Source organism: Pelophylax lessonae (assembly GCF_965119305.1).
Source record: "Pelophylax lessonae genome assembly, chromosome: 8".
NCBI lineage: Eukaryota > Metazoa > Chordata > Amphibia > Anura > Ranidae > Pelophylax > Pelophylax lessonae.
Window position 1 is genome coordinate 95,018,594 of NC_138775.1, and position 20,730 is coordinate 95,039,323.

The 20,730-nt window shown below is 47.6% G+C and overlaps 1 protein-coding gene across 1 annotated transcript in view; it reads left to right on the forward strand.

Moving 5' to 3' along the window:
* Positions 1-20,730, forward strand: part of DMC1 (DNA meiotic recombinase 1) — a gene marked incomplete at its 3' end in the record, with an annotated part of 785,302 nt that overhangs the window by 260,967 nt on the left and 503,605 nt on the right. Inside the window, exon 7 of the mRNA XM_082264958.1 lies at positions 18,128-18,169. Coding sequence (XP_082121084.1) covers positions 18,128-18,169 — 42 coding nt within the window. The remainder of the gene's footprint in view (positions 1-18,127; positions 18,170-20,730) is intronic.

Consider the following 20,730-nt stretch of genomic DNA (forward strand, 5'->3'; position numbering starts at 1 on the left):
TAATACACCCAAGAGCCAATTCTGCAGGCTTCGACATAATTGTACTAAACTTACAGACTACCAGATCCAAAGTAAATCCCTCAAACAGAAATTAGTGGAAAAGTATTATCCAGCTCCTTTGTTAGAAGTGGCATATGCTGCATATGATATCCCTGATCTCCATAAGACTTCAGCTAATAATCAGGTAAACACTATTCGCTTTACCACTCAGTTTCATAATCGATTCAAAAATATGGAACACATTATGCGGAAGCATTGGCCTATACTACAACAGGATCCCCACTTAAAAAATAGCATACCTATAACACCCAGATTTTCATATACAAAAGCTCCAAACATCAAAGGGAAAATAGCACCAAGCAAGTTAAATCTTGCAAACATATATCACCATCACTGAAATTTCTATCATTGGGATGTACCAATGCAAAAAAACCCTATGCCTTACATGTAGCTTTGTCCGTCATGGACAAAAATAGTTTATCATAAAAGGGAAGACATATCCTATAAAAGAATTCTACACTTGTTCCACTGAATATGTAGTATATTGCCTATCTTGCCTTTACAGCCTCCACTATGTAGGCTGCCCAATACATACAGTGCCTTGCGAAAGTATTCGGCCCCTTAACTTTGCGACCTTTTGCCACATTTCAGGCTTCAAACATAAAGATAATAAACTGTAATTTTTTGTGAAGAATCAACAAGTGGGACACAATCATAAAGTGGAACGAAATTTATTGGATATTTCAAACTTTGTTAATAAATAAAAAACTGAAAAATTAGGCATGCAAAATTATTCAGCCCCTTTACTTTCAGTGCAGCAAACTCTCTCCAGAAGTTCAGTGAGGATCTCTGAAAGATCCAATGTTGACCTAAATGACTAATGACGATAAATAGAATCCACCTGTGTGTAATCAAGTCTTCGTATAAATGCACCTGCACTGTGATAGTCTCAGAAGTCAGTTTAAAGGGCAGAGAGCATCATGAAGAATAAGGAACACACCAGGCAGGTCCGAGATACTGTTGTGGAGAAGTTTAAAGCCGGATTTGGATACAAAAAGTTTTTCCAAGCTTTAAACATCCCAAGGAGCACTGTACAAGCGATAATATTGAAATTGAAGGAGTATCAGACCACTGCAAATCTACGAAGACCTGGCCGTCCCTCTAAACTTTCAGCTCATACAAGGAGAAGACTGATCAGAGATGCAGCCAAGAGGCCCATGATCACTCTGGATGAACTGCAGAGATCTACAGCTGATGTGGGAGACTCTGTCCATAGGACAACAATCAGTCATATACTGCACAAATCTGGCCTTTATGGAAGAGTGGCAAGAAGAAAGCCATTTCTTAAAGATATCCATAAAAAGTGTAGTTTAAAGTTTGCCACAAGCCACCCGGGAGACACACCAAACATGTGAAAGAAGGTGCTCTGGTCAGATGAAACCAAAATTGAACTTTTTGGCAACAATGCAAAACGTTATGTTTGGCATAAAAGCAACACAGCTCATCACCCTGAACACACCATCCCCACTGTCAAACATGGTGATGGCTGCATCATGGTTTGGGCCTGCTTTTCTTCATCAGGGACAGGGAAGATGGTTAAAATTAATGGGAAGATGGATGGAGCCAAATACAGGACCATTCTGGAAGAAAACCTGATGGAGTCTGCAAAAGACCCGAGACTGGGACGGAGATTTGTCTTCCAACAAGACAATGATCCAAAACATAAAGCAAAATCTACAATGGAATGGTTCACAAATAAACATATCCAGGTGTTAGAATGGCCAAATCAAAGTCCAGACCTGAATCCAATCGAGAATCTGTGGAAAGAACTGAAAACTGCTGTTCACAAATGCTCTCCATCCACCCTCACTGAGCTCGAGCTGTTTTGCAAGGCAGGATGGGCAAAAATTTCAGTCTCTCTCGATGTGCAAGATAGAGACATACCCCAAGCGACTTCCAGCTGTAATTGCAGCAAAAGGTGGCGCTACAAAGTTTTAACTTAAAGGGGCTGAATAATTTTGCACGCCCAAGTATTCAGTTTTTTATTTGTTAAAAAAGGTTTGAAATATCCAATAAATTTCATTCCACTTCATGATTGTGTCCCACTTGTTGTTGTTGATTCTTCACAAAAAATTACAGATTTATATCTTTACGTTTGAAGCCTGAAATGTGGCAAAAGGTCGCAAAGTTCAAGGGGGCCGAATACTTTCGCAAGGCACTGTACTTTAAAAAAACAATTTGGCAAACATCGCCGGGCCATTGAGACCCGCAAAGATGAACAGTGTCCCCAGACACTTTGCCAAACACCATGCAAAATCCACCACTGGTTTAAAAGTATGGGTCATTGAAAACATCCCCAGCACTTTCCCTGAGGCAGAAACGCTTGTGCGCCTCTGCCGCAGAGAAACTTATTGTACATACCAGGGGTACTGAATTAAAATTCATGGAGGTCCGCTTAGTAAAATCTTCTTCCAGCGGAGGTCCATATCACATGTTTGTGATTTGATTCAGATCCTTTACATTGCAGCACCTTCTCCTAGGCATTCCCCTCTCTGCAGCTGGGGAATGCAGTTGAAATTGCACATGTTCCCGGCCCGCAGAGGAACATGCCACACTTCAGCACAGCTTGGTGCTGCACAATTTAAAAAAAGGGCCAGGGACTTGTTTCCCTGCCTTTTTCATGGGTAGTGCAGCCCATTAAAATGAATGGGTTGACCTACCTGTGACATGCGCAAGCAAATGCGCATGCACAGATCTGAACTGAGCCCCATATCACAATTCCATCCTTACATCAGTTCCACAGTGTCCACTGCACATCACAGTTCCCTTCCCTTCACATCAAGAGCCCCCCTTGTGTTATCATACCCCCTCATTACAGTACTCATATCCCCCACATTGTCCTCAGACCCCCATTACAGTCCCCAGCTCCCCCACATTATTGTTCCCAGCCCCCCAATAAATTATTTATCTCCCCCACATTCCTGTCCTCAGCCTCCTCTATTACAGTACTCCACTCCCCTACATTACTGTCCCCAGCCCCCCCCCCCCACATTACTGTCCTCAGCCCCCCCCCCCATTACAGTCCTCAGCCCCCCCCCCCAATTACAGTATTCAGTTCCCCTCTTTACAGTACTCAACCCATACCCCCCCCCCCCACCCTGACATTACAGTACTCAGCCTTAACCCCATTCCCCCCACATTAGAGTCCTCAGCCCCCACACACATCAGAGTCCTCAGCCCCCACACACATCAGAGTCCCCAGCCCCCACACACATCAGAGTGCTCAGCTCCAACACACATCAGAGTGCTCAGCTCCAACACACATCAGAGTCCTCAGCTCCCACACACATCAGAGTCCTCAGCTCCCACACACATCAGAGTCCTCAGCTCCCACACACATCAGAGTCCTCAGCTCCCACACACATCAGAGTCCTCAGCTCCCACACACATCAGAGTCCTCTGTCGGCTCTGCAAAGAAAGCATGACAGGTAAAAGGAGAACAGGCTCCTAAATGTCATGACTGCTGCGGTCCAGGAGGGAGAGTGATGGACTCGGACCGCCATTTAGTGATGCCTGGTATATACGCTCTCAATGCTTTATCACCTGGAGGGATAAATGAAGAACTAGAAGTTAACAGTTTATTGTAGGTTATTGTAGTTTATTGTAATCTCCCCTGCTCCTTCCCCTAAATATATTTTATATATATATATATATATATATATATATATTTTTGTATAATTACGGAATTTTTGTAAAATCTTACCTGTAAAATTCCTTTCTCTGAGTCCTCCGACAGTCACCGCCTCCTCTAAGTAATCACTATTGGGTATTGACTTCCTATCCGTAGGAATAGCTAGGCATATAGACTTAGTCAAAAGACAAAAGGCATTAGCATATACACACCCATGGGGGCTGTCCCATCTGGTCAATACCCCCCCTGCATCACCACTCCCAACTCAGTTTGGTAGCATAGCAGTAGGTAATAAGAACCCCAAAAGAGGGGCGGGGGCGGCGACTGTCAGAGGACTCAGAGAAAGGAATTTTACAGGTAAGATTTTACAAAAATTCTGTTTTCTCTTACGTCCTCCGACAGTCGCCGCCTCCTCTAAGTCATCACTATTGGGATGTCCCAAAGCAGTATAGACATGAGGGGTGGGAGACGCAACCGTAGAAAAGGCAACGCAGTACCCACATCAGAGAAAGGAATCTTACATGCACTGTAAGAGAACCAACTGGGCAACAGAATAAAACAATGCACAACAGGAGCAACAGCCCAGGAAAGCAAATGCCAACAGCCAGGGACCCAGAGAAAAAAATTCAAGGGTCCATCATGGCACAGCCGCACTGAGAACTTTGCGGCCAAAAGAAGCATCAGCTGATGCCAGAACGTCTACTTTGTAGAACTTGGAAAAAGTGTGCACCGACGACCAAGTCGCCGCCTTGCACACCTGGGCCACCGAGGCCCGATGCCAATAGGCCCAGGAAGTACTCAAAGACCTGGTAGAGTGCGCCTTAACAGGGAAGGGCGGAACCCGTTCCTTCAAGGCGTAAGCCTGTTCAATGGTCTGTCTGATCCATTTGGCAATAGTCGCAGCCATGCCCTTCCGAGGTCCCTCAGGAAGGACAAAGAGGGAATCCGTCTTCCGATAGGATTCCGTAGACGACAGGTAAAATCCGATCGTCCTGACAACACCCAAGGAATGCAAAGCAATCTCCTGTGGATGTTTAGGCTTCGTACAAAGCGAAGGCAGGACAATGTCCTCATTAAGGTGATATTCAGAGATCACCTTGGGAAGGAAGGATGGGGGTGGGCGCAAAACCACCTTATCCTTGTGAATGATCAAGTAAGGGGAGCGGCAAGAAAACGCCGCCACCTCCGACACCCTGCGAGCCGAAGTGATCGTCACCAGAAAGGCAGCCTTTTTTGACAGCAGAGGCAACGATATCTCCCTGATATTTTCAAAGGGAGCACGCTGCAACGCAGACAGAACCAAGTTCAAGTCCCTCGGAGGTAAGGGCTCCTTCCTGGGAGGAGCCAAATGTCGCACACCTTGAATGAAGGTGTGCACCAAGGAATGAGACGCCACAGGGCGTTGGAAAAGGACAGCCAGTGTGGACACCTGACCCTTTATTGTGGCCAGCGCCAGGCGCTGGTCCACTCCAGACTGGAGGAAAGCCAAGATTCTCGACACCGAGTAAGAACGAGGGGAGAACCCCCTGGACTCACACCAGGTGAAATAAGCTTTCCAGGTACGGTAATAGATCTTACCAGAGGAGGATTTCCTAGCCTTGATCAGGGTAGGGATAACCTCAGGGGATAGACCCTTGTCCTTCAAGACCTGGGTCTCAACAGCCAGGCCGTTAAAGCCAGCGACTGTAAAGCAGGATGGAAGATCGGACCCTGAGACAGGAGATCTTCCCGCAGAGGCAGGCGCCACGAAGGTGCCACTGCCAGGTGAACAACGTCGGGGTACCAGGACCGGCGTGGCCAGTCCGGTGCCACCAAATTCACCATGTGCGGTTCCGAAGCCATCTGCGAAGGAACCGGGATAGTAACTGAATCGCAGGAAAGGTGTACATCAGACGATACTGATGCCAAGGGGCCACCAACGCATCCGAGGCATCCGCCAATGGATCGCGCGTTCTTGCCACGAAGCTTTCCACCTTTCGGTTAGCCGGGATGCGAACAGATCCACATCTGGGGATCCCCATTTCGCACACAGCATCTGAAAGACCTCCGGGTGAAGGGACCAATTTTCCACACCCGGAGTGTGAACTGCCGAGATCGCCGGGACATGAGTCTCGGCCCAAGACAGAATGTCGGTCACCTCCCGGGCCGCACGAGCACTCCTGCTGCCCCCCTGGTGGTTGATGTAAGCCACCGCGGTAGCATTGTCCGTCTGTACGCGAACAGGTAGGCCCTGGAGACGATCCGACCACTGGAAGAGACAGAGTTTTATCGCTCGTAGTTCCAGCACATTTATCAGGAGGGAGGACTCCTCCTCCGCCCAACTGCCCTGGGCAGACAGGTTGCCCAGGACTCCACCTCAGCCCGACAGGCTGACATCCGTGGCAACCACTGTCCACACCAACGGACGGAAGGACTTGCCTTTAGCCATAGGACTGGATCCACCATAGACGAGCCAATCTGGTCTGGCGACTCAGGGAGACCTCTAGATCCAAGGACTGAGGAAATCTGTCCCACTTGGCCAGGATCTCCGTCTGGAAAGCCCGCGTGTGGAACTGAGCAAAGGGTATCGCCTCGAAGGCCGACACCATCAACCCCAGGCCCTGCATGCAGGTCCTGAATGATGAGGACGGGTTGTCCCTGAGGGACCTGATCACGTCCTGCAAAGACTGGAGCTTGTCCTCCGGCAAGAACACCTTTGCCTGAGCAGAGCCCAGAATCAGTCCCATATAGGGAATAGGACGCACTTTGCCCCCCTTTCCAGGCACCGCGAACAGATTGGAACAAAATCCCCGAAACCTGTCCTGATGACGTACCGGGACAATCTCCCCCTGAGCAAGAAGGTCCTACACCGTTTGATGCAGGTCCTGCCGACGCCCAGGAGGCAAGCGAAGCTTCGAGGGAAAGAATCTGCCCGCCAGCCGGGAAAGGAATTCGATCACGTCTCCTGATCGAATGATTTCCTGAACCCACCTGTTCGATATCCGGATCAGCTAAGGTTGGAGGAAACCACGCAAGCGTCCCCCCACCCATGAAACGGGTGAGGGCGTCCCTTCAGTCAGAGTCGGACTGACCCGCCGAGTCGGCATTGCCCGACTCCGGCTTGCCCTCCCAGGGCTTCTGCTGACTGCCCTGGGCCTTGAAGGGCTTACCCTCGGATCGGTTCCGAAAGGTACGAAAGGACCCCTGATTGGATCTAGGCGCAGAACCCCGCTTGCCACGAAAGGACTTGTTCTTCGGGTTCTGGGGCAGCATAGTGCTCTTGCCCCCTGTGACGCCTTTCACCAGGGTGTCCAACGCCTCGCCAAAAAGGCGAGAGCCAACATAAGGAAAATCAGCTACTGTTTTCCGTGAGGATTGGTCAGCCGACCAGCTCTTTAGCCATATCAGTCGCCGGTTAAGCACCGCGACACTAGAGAGGCGTGCTACTAAAGGGGCCTCATTCAAGGCCGCATCACACAGATACATGATTCCCTGGTGGATTTGATCCACCATTTCCAGCCGGGTAGGCGGAACACCATCAGACACGAGGTTGCTCCTAAGCACCGTAGTCGAATCAACCACCACCTGGGCCACCAAAACGGACGCGAAAATGGGATTGAGCAACGAACCCACCACCGTATAAGAATGGCGCACCAGGGACTCCAACCGCTGGTCCGTGGGATCCCGGAAAACCGAGGTATCCTCAGTAGGAACCAAGGTAGCCTTATTCAGCACGGCCACAGTGTGATCTACCTGTGGAGGCACACACCATCGCGATTCCGTAGCCGGTGCAAATGGATAAAGCAACTTGAACCTACTAGGCACCAAGAATGGACGTTTTAACGTGCGCCACACTTCATTAACAGTGTAATGAAATTCCCCTGGGCAGGGAAAAACCTGCGCAGCCTTGCGGGTTCTGCGTGTCCCAAAAGAGGACACAACCCCCGGAGGACTGGGCTCATCCTCCAAATGTAAGGTTTCCTTAACAGAAACAATTAACTCATCCATGGTCACCCACTCTTCAGGCGACCCCGGGGAGGATGTATCCACACCCTCCATCTCAGCCTCCCCCTCAGACCCCGGGGGGTCCAGGGATGAGCGGGACCCTGAAAAGGGCACGCTCGCAGCAGCAGCCATATCCCCATCTGAATCAGAAGAAAGAGACAGTCTGGGCCTCTTTTTTGCAGCACGTTCAGCCATCAGCATTTCCATATTTGCCACCAAAGTCGCTACTACAGCGGCCAAATCGGGTCGCAGCGGAGCCACAGGAGAACTGGGGCCCCCCACTAAAGCTGGAGGAAACTTGCTTTCCTGAGAATCCATGGCTCAAGTTATCAGAATAAAACACAGTGCAAAAAAATGATGTACTGTCCCCTTTAAGAGCGCTGCGGTGTGCGCAGCCCACCGCTACTGTCACAGCTATGAAAGACCCCCAAAGGAGAAAAGAAACTGAGCCAGAAGCGATATACAGAGGGAAATTGAGAGTGATAACCTGCAGAGCCCGCAGAGCGTTGCTACCAGTGTCCTTGCTGCTGATGGAAAGGAAATGCTGCTGGAGAGGGCTGGACTAAAGCCAGACCCCGGGAAAATGGCTGCCCCATAGGAATGCATTGGAGGCTACGCCAAAATGGCCGCCGACATGCGGTCGGACCGATCGTTCCACCGCCCACAAAATGGCGGATGGCGCCAAAATGACATGTACAATCGCCCCAGAGGAGCTGTACACGTGTGCCCACAGTAAAGATGGCGGACCATGCAAATTTTCGCCGCTGCGTTCGCCGCACAAGCACAAAACGTCTGCACCCCCAAACATGCACCTAAGGTGACACAGGGACAGGGACCCCTGGCAAACATACAGATCCGCACAAGCGAACCCCGCAGGGATCGCACAGGGAGCCACACAGGCACAGACATGGGGACACACAGCAACACAGACTGCCACCCCAGACAGAGGCCCCACACAGAAAGTACTTACCTGTACCAGATGGCGTGGGGGAGCCTCTATGCACGGATAAACCTCTCTCCTCATCTGACAGGGAGTGCCGTGAGCCAGGGACATGACGCTGCAGCACCGCAGACGAGTCCTGTGAGGTAGCCTCCTCACGGCTGCATCCCTGCAGCGAACAGGGATGGGTCGTTCGTAATGCCAGGGCTAACCATAGCTGAACGCTCGATGGCGGGCTGGGGGTCCATCTGACCCTCTGTGCCCTGGAGAACCAGGGCGGTCAGTCCGAATCCCAGCACCGCATGATCCATCTTCATCCGAAGAGAAGACTCTGACAAAATAAACAGCTAGTAAAGCAAGAGAAAAAACTGACATTTTCAAAGAAAATCAAATAAAGATTAGGAAGGCTGAGACTGAAGCCCCAGCACAAGGTAGCCTGACTATTCCTGAAGCTAGGCAAAGTAAAACTGAGTTGGGAGTGGTGATGCAGGGGGGGTATTGACCAGATGGGACAGGCCCCATGGGTGTGTATATGCTAATGCCTTTTGTCTTTTGACTAAGTCTATATGCCTAGCTATTCCTATGGATAGGAAGTCAATACCCAATAGTGATGACTTAGAGGAGGCGGCGACTGTCGGAGGACGTAAGAGAAATATTTTTTTATATTATATATTTTAACATATTTATTATATTATGTTCTGGTTCTTGTCCCATAATTCGGTTTTTGTTTATTATTTTTTGACCCCAACTATTATCTCTTCATTTTTACTGCCGATATATGATCGATGGAATACAGATGCGAAACTGACATCTAAGCCGGTCCTTCGCTTTGTCGCTCCTCCCCTGTGTTTTTGTCCTGTGTTGGAGCAGGCATGAATAATTATCTGGCCCCTCTCCATCCCCGGCCCTATCTGCCTGTGTATACTAATAGATCTTCAGCGGGCGGCGGTCTGATGAAGGAGCTGCGCATGCCCTGAAACAAGTAAGCATCCACCCGCATTTGATGCCGGCTGCTTGCGTTCCAGCATGGTTGCCGGCAGTCTCGCCACGCTGAATGTACGCTGATACAGGAAGCAGCTTCTTAGACATCTGTTTACTGAGCATGGGCTCCTCCGGTCTTGGAAACATGCCACCGACCCACTCCAGCTTCTCTCTTGGCTTTTAGTGTACTACTTCTTTTTAGTGTTTTTAACTTTGTATGCTCCATTAAACGGTATATACTGCACTTAGAGGCGCCTTGTTTTCTTGAACATTTCTACAGAGCCGCTTCTCCTCCCAAGTGCTGCCCGGGTGCATGTACTCCTACACAACCCACTGGATCCAGGACCCTATCCCATGGAAGCACCCACATACACACTTTTCACCTTGCTCGGGTCTGCAACCATGTGCCCTGAATCCTCAGATAGTGAGGATGATTCCTCCACTTCTGCGACTGCGCATGAAAAGGCACTGGTGGACGCACTGATTGTATCTGTGCTTAAGACGTAAAGTTGGATGCAGCTGCGATGGAGGCGCAGGTTCCCTTTGGCACTCACAAGCCATACAGAGCGGCAAAGGAGTTCCCTTTCCCCTTGCTATTTTGACAGAACTGTCACTGAAGAGTAGGGACGACCAAAGCGTCCCCTTGGGGCCCCTAAGCAAGTTGCTAGGCGATACCCCTATGAGGGGTCCCTTCTTAAGAAGTGGACTATTCCAGGGATTCCCAAACTACGGCCCTGCAGCTGTTGCAGAACTACACATCCCATGAGGCATTGTAAAACTCTGACATTTACAGACATGACTAGGCATGATGGGAATTGTAGTTTCTGAACAACTGGAGGGCCGTAGTTTGGGAATCCCTGGACTATTCCATCGGTGGTGGACCCTCCAGTTTCCAGATTAACCAAGGCAACCATGATTCTGGTTGAAGAGTCCCTGACCTTTAAGGACAGGCTGACAGGAAGGCAAAGGATGTGGCCCACAATTTGTACACCCTGGCTGGTTTGGCACTGAGGCCAATTTTCACCATTGCCCTGGTGTTGCAGACTTTGACCAAGTGGGCTAAGCTTTTATGTCATGACCTGGAAAGGGAGTGACTTCCCCTGCCTTTGCTGAGCTGGCAGACCAGCTGGTCCGGGGGCTGCAGTTTATCTGTGATGCCTCTTTGGATGCGGCTACCCAAGTGGCCTGGCTTTCTGTTTTGGCAGTGGTCCTTCTGCGTTTCTTTTGGCTCAATTGCTGGTCTGCGGCCAGACTTCTAAAAAGGCCTTGACTGATATTTCCTTTCAAGGAGGTCGCCTGTTTGGTGCTATCATGACATCATTAAAGGTCTCACGGAGGGGGGGGTACCTTTCTTCAGCAGGCTACTAAGGGTAAGGACCCTTGTTGTAGATGTGGGCTCTCCTTCTCAGCTCATGACAAATTGTTTAGTTCCTTGGGTCAACTGACAAGGGATTGGAGCCTTTCGGTGCCTCCTCTGGAGGATCCAGGCAAACTTGGTCTGGTAAGGCATGTGTGGGCTTCTCCAGACCCACGGACAAGGAAGCTTCAGCAGGAAGGTGCGCCCTCACCCGTATCTGGGGTGGGGGGGACATCTTTGCTGGTTCCCGGACCCGTGGACTCCCCTGGTACAAGAACAAGTGGGTCCACGAGGCATTCGGTCCAACTACAAGATTGAGTTTTGTTCTTACCCTCCGGTTCTTTCTTCTTTCTTCCGACGTGCAACAGTTCCCGGCCTGCTTACAGGCTCTTTTTTGGGCAGGAAAACCTTTTACTTTAAGGGTGATGTTCCCGGTTCTGACTTTGGAGTGTTTTCAGGGGTTTTACTCAAACTTGTTTACAGATCCCAGGAAGGCAAGGTGCGTCCAATTCTGGACCTTAAGTCGCTGAATTGTTTATGCGGGTGCAGAAGTTCAGAATGGAGTCCGTTCCCACGGTAGTGGCTTCCCTGCATCAGGGGGATTTTCTTGCCTCCATGGACCTCAAGGATGCTTACCTTCACATTCCAATATGTGTCAGTCTCCAGTGCTTCCTCCGCTTTGCCGTGGGAGAGGAGCATTATCAGTTTGTGGCATTACCTTTTGGTCTCGCCTCTTTTTGGGTATTCACAAAATTGTTATGCCAATGGGCGATCGTGGTACTGGGCTCCTTGGATGTCCTCCTTTTGCGAGCAGTGTCTTCTACTGCTCTGGTTTAAAACCTGGAAATCACCATACGAGCTTGAGGGAGTTTGGCTGAATTCTGAGTTTTCAGAAGTCTGCTCTGGTTTAGTCCACAAGCTGGATCATCTGGGTCTGACTCTGGACTCGGCCTTAGCCAGAGTTCTCCTTCTTTTAGAAAGACCCCAGAAACTACAGGCTGCAATTCGTCTCCTGCTGTCCAACAGATGGTCAACCCTCCGGACTTGCATGCGGGTGCTGGGCCTGATGTTGTCTACTTTCGAGGCAGTTCCTTTTGCGCAGTTCCATACAAGGTCTCTGCAAGGGAGACTCTGGCCAAATGGGACAAGAATCCACAGTCTCTAGACAATCAGACCCAGCTGAGCCAGAAACGAAAGAGTCCCTGATATTGTGGCTTCGTTCTTCGTCATTTCGGCTGGCTAAATCCTTCCTCCCTTTGTATTGGACAGTGGTCACCATGGATGCCAGCCTGTCCGGTTGGGGATGCTTCCTCGGCTAATATTCTGCTCTGGGGGATCTGGACACCGGAAGAGTCGAGACTACTGATCAATGTCCCTGAACTCCGAGTGATCAGACTGTGCCTGGAACATTGGACGGACTGTCTTCAGGGATATTCAGTGCGTATTCAATCGGACAATGCCACGGCGTGGCTTATTTCAGTCACCAGGGGGGGCACAAGAAGTATCCTGGCAGCTCTGGAGGTAGCCGGCATTCTAGGCTGGGCAGAACAGTTCATTCCAGCCCTCTCCACCGTACATATTCCTGGGGTGGAAACTGGCAGGCGGATTACCTCAGTTGGCAGGCAATGGACCAAGGGGAGTGGTCCCTTCATCCAGAAGTGTTTCATCAGTTGTGTCTCCGGTGGACATCCCTGAGGTGGATCTGTTGGCTTCCCGGCTCAACAGAAAGGTTCAGAGCTTTGTGGCTCAGTCACGGGATCCTCTGGCAGATGCCACAGATGCACTGCTGGCCCAGTGGGGTCAGTATTGTCTGATTTACGTCTTCCCTCCTCTCAAGCTTCTGCACAGACTTCTACACTGGATCGAGGCAGAAGGGATTACGGTCATCTTAGTGGCACTGGACTGGCCTTGCCGGGCTTGGTATGCCGATCTGATGCGGCTGGTCGTCGACGTTCCTTGGAAGCTTCCTCTCAGGGATGATCTGTTGTCCCAAGGACCAATCTTACATCCTGCTTTACAGTCGTGAGTCGGTGTTTCCAACGCTGTTAAAATCTAGGGATCCTACTTCTAGGAAGATCTACCGTAGTACGTGGAAGATGTACATTGTGTGGTGTGAGTCTCCTGGGGTTCATCCTTGCTCTTGTTTGGTGGCTCGGATCTTGACCTTCCTTCAACAGGGGATTGAGCAGAAACTGGCCTTAAGTACTATCAAGGGTCAGTTGTCATCCTTAGCGGTCTTATTTCAACGGTCTTTGGCCACATTTTCCCTGGTGCATACTTTTCTTCAGAAAGTTAGGCGCTTGACACCTCCAGTGCGGTCTCTGTTGCCATCTTGCAACCTCGATTTGGTGCTCTCAGTCCTCCAGAAGTCTCTTTTTGAGAATCTTCTGGAGATTCCCCTGCTTACACTGTCCCAGAAGGTGGCTTTTTTGGTGGCTTTCACCTCTGCGCACAGGGTGTTGGAATTGGCGGCCTTATCATGTCACTGGTGGTTCACAGTATTTAGGTGGTTCTTCATCCCATCCATCATTCCTCCCAAAGTTTGTCTCTGATTTTTATTTGAATTAAGACATTGTGTTGCCTTCCCTATGTCCCAGGCCAACACATTCGAAGGAAATTGCTTTGCATGGCTTGGATGTGGACCAGGCAATTAGGATGTACCTGGCAGCTAGGGAGTCTTTTAGGAAGTCAGAATCACTATTTGTGCTCACGGATGGGCCTCAGAAAGGTTTGTCTGTTTCCTCTGCGACCATTTCCAAATGAATCAGACAGACGGTGGTTCAGGTCTATTCCATCCAGGGTAAGGTTCCTTCTTTCCCTGTCAAGGCCCATTCTACTCGGGCATTCAGTGCCTCCTTGGCTTTCCGTCCTCCAGCGTCAGTGACGCAGGTTTGCAATGCGGCCTCCTGGTTGTCAGTGCACACTTTAACAAAGTTCTATAAAGTGAATGTGTTGGCATCTGTGGATGCTTCCTTTGACCACAAGGTTTTTGCAGGCTGCGGTTTAGAGGATCTGGTCCTCTTTGAGGATGTATTGTTTTTTTCAGGTGAGCTCCAGTTTTTTTTTTTATCAAGAAGAACTTTATTAAACATTCACATAGAAAACATAAGAGTAACAGAGTCCAAGACCGATTCACCCCCTCATTACTTACAAATATTACAAATATCAATTCCCTCCAACACCCAACCAACAATTATACATAGTGGAAATAATTAACACCTCCCCTTTTTTGCCTCTTTAAATAACAACCCGCAGTGTCGAGACCTACCAGTCCTCCTCTACCATACTGGTCATCAGCATCCTCTTTCACTTAGGTTTTCTCCTACATTTACCCACTACCCACCCACAGCCTATCTAATACCAAGTCCATCTGTGCCAACCCCGGCATAGCTAGCCAGGGGGCCCACAGCTTGTCAAATTTGCCCAGATTTCCCCTATGTTGATGAATGTACTTCTCCAGCCTTATCGTTTCCCCCACCTGAGTGATCCATTCCTTGACCGTCAGAGGATTTGGAGAGATCCAGTGTCTCAAGATCAACTTCCGGGCTTGAAACAGTGCCCGCAAGATGGCCTGTTTAGTGATCTCAGGAACCTGTACCTTCCCCAAAATACCCAACAAACAGAGTTTAGGATCCTGCTGCAATGTAATTCCAAACACCCTCGACATGTACAAAGCACCTCCCTCCAATATACATGAAGCTTCGGGCACCTCCACAATAGATGTATCAAATCTCCATGGTCCCTCAGACATCTAGTGCACAGGTCATTGTCACGTCTACCCATTCTATGCAATCGTGCAGGAGTATAGTGAGCGCTGTGAAGTATATACAGCTGAGAAAGCCTTTGTGCCACATTCAAAGAACTCGCCTGTACCGCCTGCAAAGCTTCCTCCCACTGCTCTTCCTCAAAAGATCCAACATCCCGCTCCCAAGCGGCAATCATACACAAAGGGTGTTGATCTAGAAAGGAACCCAGTAACAATGAGTAGCAGTGTGATATACAGTAAACCCTTTTAGAGAGTCCACTTCTGACATAAAATTAAAGACCGGGGTGGGGGACTGCACCCATATATCCACCCCTCCCTGGGCTCTAACTGCGTGCCTAAGCTGCAAATAGTAAAATTTCATATATATTGGTAGGTGATATGATTCCCTCAGGTCATCAAAGGACCTGAGGGTGCCATTGCAAATGATTTGTTTCAGGAGGGTAAAACCATGTGACTGCCACCTAGCCCGATGGGGCACCTTGGCCAGTTCAGAATACCTGGGATTGTTCTAAATTGGGCTGAAACTAGTAAACCCTACCACCTGCTGAAGCTACCGAGCTTTGTTCCATATTTTCTGGATAAGAGCATACGTGGGAAAGAGTTTATTAGATTTGCTGTAAATTTGGGACTCCAGAAGAGCAGCCAACCCACCTGGGACCACTGTATTGGTCATAAGTAGGGCAGTGGACTCCCCCCTCCCAGATCCCATGGACCTGGCTATATGCTGCAACTGAGATGCCAAATAATAAAGCCATGGATTTGGGATTGCCAGCCCCCCAAGATCTTTCGGTCGCTGGAGATACTCCAGCTTGATCCTAGGGTTCTTAGACAACCATAGCAGGGACCTAAAAATATAATTAATAATACGAAATACTCTCAGAGGTATGACCACCGGGGAATTATGAAGAACATATAACAACTGTGGCATAAGGATCATTTTAATTAGGTTGGCCCGGTCTGCTAACGGCATGCGAAGCCGGGACCAAACCCTAACTTTTTCCCGAAATGTAACCAACAAGGGGGACACATTAAGGCCTACAAAATCTAGCAATTAAGGAGTAATCTGTATACCCAAATATCAGAACTCCTCCAACACAGGAATACCCGTATTGGGTGAGGGCCTACCAACAGGTGACTCATCGATAAACATCAATGAGGACTTTGTCCAATTAACCAAAAGGCCAGAGTAAGAGCCAAAGTCTGTAATAACAGACATCGCCTCCACCAAGGACTGGGACGTGTCTCCTAATAACAGCATGGTATCATCTGCATAGAGCAGGATATTTTCCTCCACTGTACCATACCTAAAACCCACTATCTTCTGGTTAGTTCTATTAAGGGCGGCAAGAGGCTCTATAGCCACCGCAAATAATAGCGGGGATAGAGGGCATCCCTGCCTAGTGCCCATATATAGTGAGAATGGAGAGGACACACGCCCATTTTCCCTAATAGCTGCCTCCGGTAAATCAAACAAAAGTTGAACCCAGGAGATATATTCTTCCCCAAACCCAAATCTACGCATGACAACCCACAGGTAATCCCACTCCACGCTGTCAAATGCTTTTTGTATATCTAAAGACAGCAATGCACATTTGCCGCCATTATCCACCGGAGATTGCAGGTTCAAATAAAGTCTGCGAAAATTGAGGTAGACTTCTGGGGCACAAACCCGGCCTGATCCGAGTGGATAATGGAGGCAATTACCTTATTCAAACGTAGCGCCAGCACTTTCACTAATATTTTGATGTCACTTTGCAACAGTGATATAGGTCTGTATGATCCCGGATCCAGCTTATCCTTACCTGGTTTTAAAAGAAGGATAATATTAGCTTTACGCATTGAGGGAGGCAGTCGCATGGTCTGTTTCGCCTCCTGAAAAACCTCCAGGAGATGTGGTAAGGTCTCCTCTGAATATGTCTTATAAACTTCAATCGGGATTCCATCCTCACCCGGGGCCTTAGGGAATAAAGAGGTGGCATGTTGCAATTCCTCTAGAGTCAAGGGGGCATCTAAAAGTTCCCTCTCCAACTCAGAGAGGGACACCAATGGAATAGCCTCCACATATTCCAGCAGGTCCATCTCCGAGTGGAACAAACAAAAGTAAAATTCCCAGTTCAATTTGCTAGCCAGTTTGCTTACCAACCAAATTAACCTGTCTAACAGTTTGCGTCAAAACAGTGGTTTAGTTAGCACACATTTGCAAATGCATGTGTAAGCTGCAGGGCCACTCCACGGCTCCCTGTGTTACCTGCAGTCGTAACTCTAATGAATTTATAAGAGTCTTCACAGTGGAAGCACATGCAAGCTAATGGATAGATAGGGGGCTGGTGAGCCTGGAGGTGGCCCAACCCTCCTCTGAAAGGTAATGGGGGCATAATGGAAGCCCTTCTCCGAGTGGGCCTGTCTAGACTGATAGTGTAGAGTAGTATGATACTAGAACAACTTCCATAACGGCGTCCGGGGTGCTGATCAGGAGCTGTGTCCGTCAATGAACATCAGAGAAATAGATTTTACGGTAAGTCAAATATCCCATTATTCTCACCATGGAGTATTTGGTACCCAACTCTGAACTGATGCGTTACGGACCACTTAATAGATTTCACTGTACCTTTTTAGATGTCTTACTCTTTTTGTTTACAATTTCTCAGTGTATTGTGTTTAACTGTTTTATGACTTGTTTTATATCATCCATAGAAAGGTTACATTTATGGTAATAAAAAAAAAGTACTTTTACCAACTAAAATGTACAGTTTTTAATACTTTCAAATTAATGTAAAACTCCATAATTGAGTGCCTTTGATTTCTGCTTGGAAAACAATTAATGCAATCAGTCAGTATACTGCTAATGCCATCCAGGAAATACTAAAGCTGTGTTAAAGTCAAACTTCGCTATACTAAAGTACAATCAGTTCTTTACAGTCTGAGTTTTATGGAGCAGCAAGATTCCAGAGAACTTTTCATATTTGGGGTGGTTGGGTGTGCATGTAAATCTGTGTTGTGTAATGCCCTTTTTCTCCCAGCTTGGTTTATCACCAGTAACATTCAAACCTCAATAATGGGTTTTAATCTGCATGGTAGATGTAAGTAATTTCTACTGATACTTGAAATCTATCAGGTGCTCTGTGCATGAGATGCAGTGGGTGAATTTGAAAATGAATAGTTTATTTTACAAGCTGGTAAGTGAAAGGGTAAAGGATGAGATGGCTACATCTAAAAATGAACAATGCAAAAGAGAAAAAAAAGATAATATGCTTAGGAATTGCAAATCAGGTAAGACATTCAGCGTGACATTTTAGACTTTCTTCCTTTAGCATTCACTGATTTTTAGATTTTGTTACGATTATGAACGAGCTGCACTTATAATTTGCCAAACAACCTATTCATGCACATATTTTTCTTTATGCTTAGAATTCAGAACTGGAAAAACTCAACTGTCTCATACACTTTGTGGTATGTATATTATTCTACACTTATAGCTTCTAACATGGAATGTTTACTGTTTTTTACATATAAACAACTATCTGCCCTAAAACATAATTTCATCCCTAAATATAAGTGGATTCTGCAGTCTGCAAAAACCAAGCCTTGGATGAATTCCCCCTGCCTATGCCCAATTTGAAAGAAAGATAATTACCAAAAAAGTTTAAAATACTTCCTTAGACCCTGGTTACTGGCTTGTTCATCCTAGATCAGTGTGCCCTCACATGGCCTTCTCACAGGATCCTTAGAAAGCTGAGGATTCCAGATCTTATGAGAAATTGCTGACGTGCTTCTTGACAAAGGCACAAAATGACATCATCTTTGCCTGGGGTCTAAGGTATTTTATTTTCTTGCCATTATTTTTTTTACTGTAAGGCAGGCAGGCTTTATATATACTGTAGTAATAATGATGCCTTTCTTTCTATTTTTTTTTTACACACTAAATGCTGCAGCAAGGGTAAAAATACCATGGACAGTTGGACTTGCTCTCACACACAAGGAAGTGGGCTGGGTCTCCAGCAGTCTGCAAAAGCTATATGCTGCACACTGGTAAAGTTAAGGTACCCATGAGCAACAAGTAGATAAATTGGAGGATGATGAATAAACAAATAAAACTTGCTTCCATATTAACCATGAAGTAACATTTATTGTGTGGTTATAGATAAAGCACACAGTCCAGATAAAAACAGTCAGGTGTGAACGATAAAGTCTAGTTTTAAAAGTTAACCTTGACTTTAATAGTGCACAGCCTTTAGCCTTTGCATTTCTGTTTTGGATATCTCCATTCCTCCTGTGGATTGCATGCAGCACAGGACTGGGTCAATAGGGTGCATGTTACCACATACAGGCGGTCCCCGGGTTACGAACACAATAGGGACTGTAGGTTTGTTCTTAAGTCGAATTTGTTTGTAAGTCGGAACATGTACTTTTTTAAGTGTAACTCCAGCCCAAAAAATTCATAAGGATACAGACAGCAGTACAAACCTCATTGTGGCTCTAACCCCACACCATACAGTACTGTACTAGCCAAAACTAAAAGGCTAAAAGAGACCCAGAAGGATAGTTACATTCAACATAGCTAGAAGTACAAGTACAATACAGTGGTCCTGCTCCCAATACAGAGTAATGTAATCTCACCAGTTTCCAGACAGTTCCACCAGCTTCTGCCTGTGCAGTGGGATGCTTCTGGGCAGTGTGGGGCAATCAGTACATGTAGTACATGCAGCGTGCATTGTGGCTGGCACTAAGATGGATGCTATCCAGCACAGGAGCGAGAAGAAGCCGGAAGAAGCCAGCAGTGACGTCACGCGGGCGCCGACACCGTTCGTAAGTAGGAGTCGTTCGTCACTCCCCCGTTCGTAAGTAGGAGTCGTTCGTCACGGGGCCCTGTTCGTAAGTAGGAGTCGTTCACAACTCGGATGTTCGTAAGTCGGGGACTGCCTGTATAACTGCTTGCCCATTCTGTGGTTGAGCGCCTTGGGTCTGTTTGTTGCATTTTTGTCTCCAGCAGTCTGCACTCCTCTTGCATAATGCTCCAACCAACCGACAGTCACGATCAGGGATATGTCACAATATACATAACCCTGGTATTTTCAGGTAACATGGGATTTGGGACTGTGACATATGACCATTTTTTGGTTATTGAATGCTGGCTGGAAGCTGAACATTTCCAACCTTTCAGTGATGGACATCTCATTAAATATGGGGAAAAGAGATACACTTTTGCAACATTAGGCATACCGTTGTTTGGATTAGTGAAGGATAGCTAATGCAAAGCTGTTTTCTTTCTCTTTGTTTGGGGGACACAGGAAGACTTCCACCTTCAGGTGTATACTTCCACTTACAGAAGGATTGAACATTGGCAAACAAAAAAAACGTAGGCCAGCTTAGAATAACCCCTCATACTACCAACACACCTCAGTTTTGTAGTACACAGTACCAGAGGGATAAACAAAAGTCAGAGTCCCATCACAGTAGTTTTTTTGCTGGTGGCAAGATGGACGTCTTTTCTTCAGCTCTTCTGGGAAATGGTCAACCTATTTTTTGCTTGCATTTTTTTCTTTCTTTACTTTTCAAGCAAGATACTGCAGAAGGCTAAAAAGCTACTTCATGACCATCAATTAGTGGCTAGCTGGAAGACTCTTGTTTGAGACTACACATTCTATTCAGCCAAACATAGAATGTACACCAGAATTGACTATATTTGTCTTTTGTCCACCGGCGGACATAGCTGCTGCTTTAAATCATAGACGGATGGGTAATAAGCCTCACTGTTGCATCGTCAGTTTTAGCTGCCTTGTCTTAGGAGTGGGCAAGCAGCTCCCTGCTGGGACCTTTTTGTTCTAGGTCTTTTTTAAATGTCTTAAAGGGAACCTTTTTTTTTATTTATTGTTGCTGCTGACAGTTCCTGTGGAATGCCGGCTGGGTTTCGGACTGGCTATATGAGAGCCTCACGGTCTCCCAGTTTGTGCCAGCGAGCGCTTGCAGACCGTAGCTCCGCACTGGGTCTCCATAGTGACTATAGTCCCACG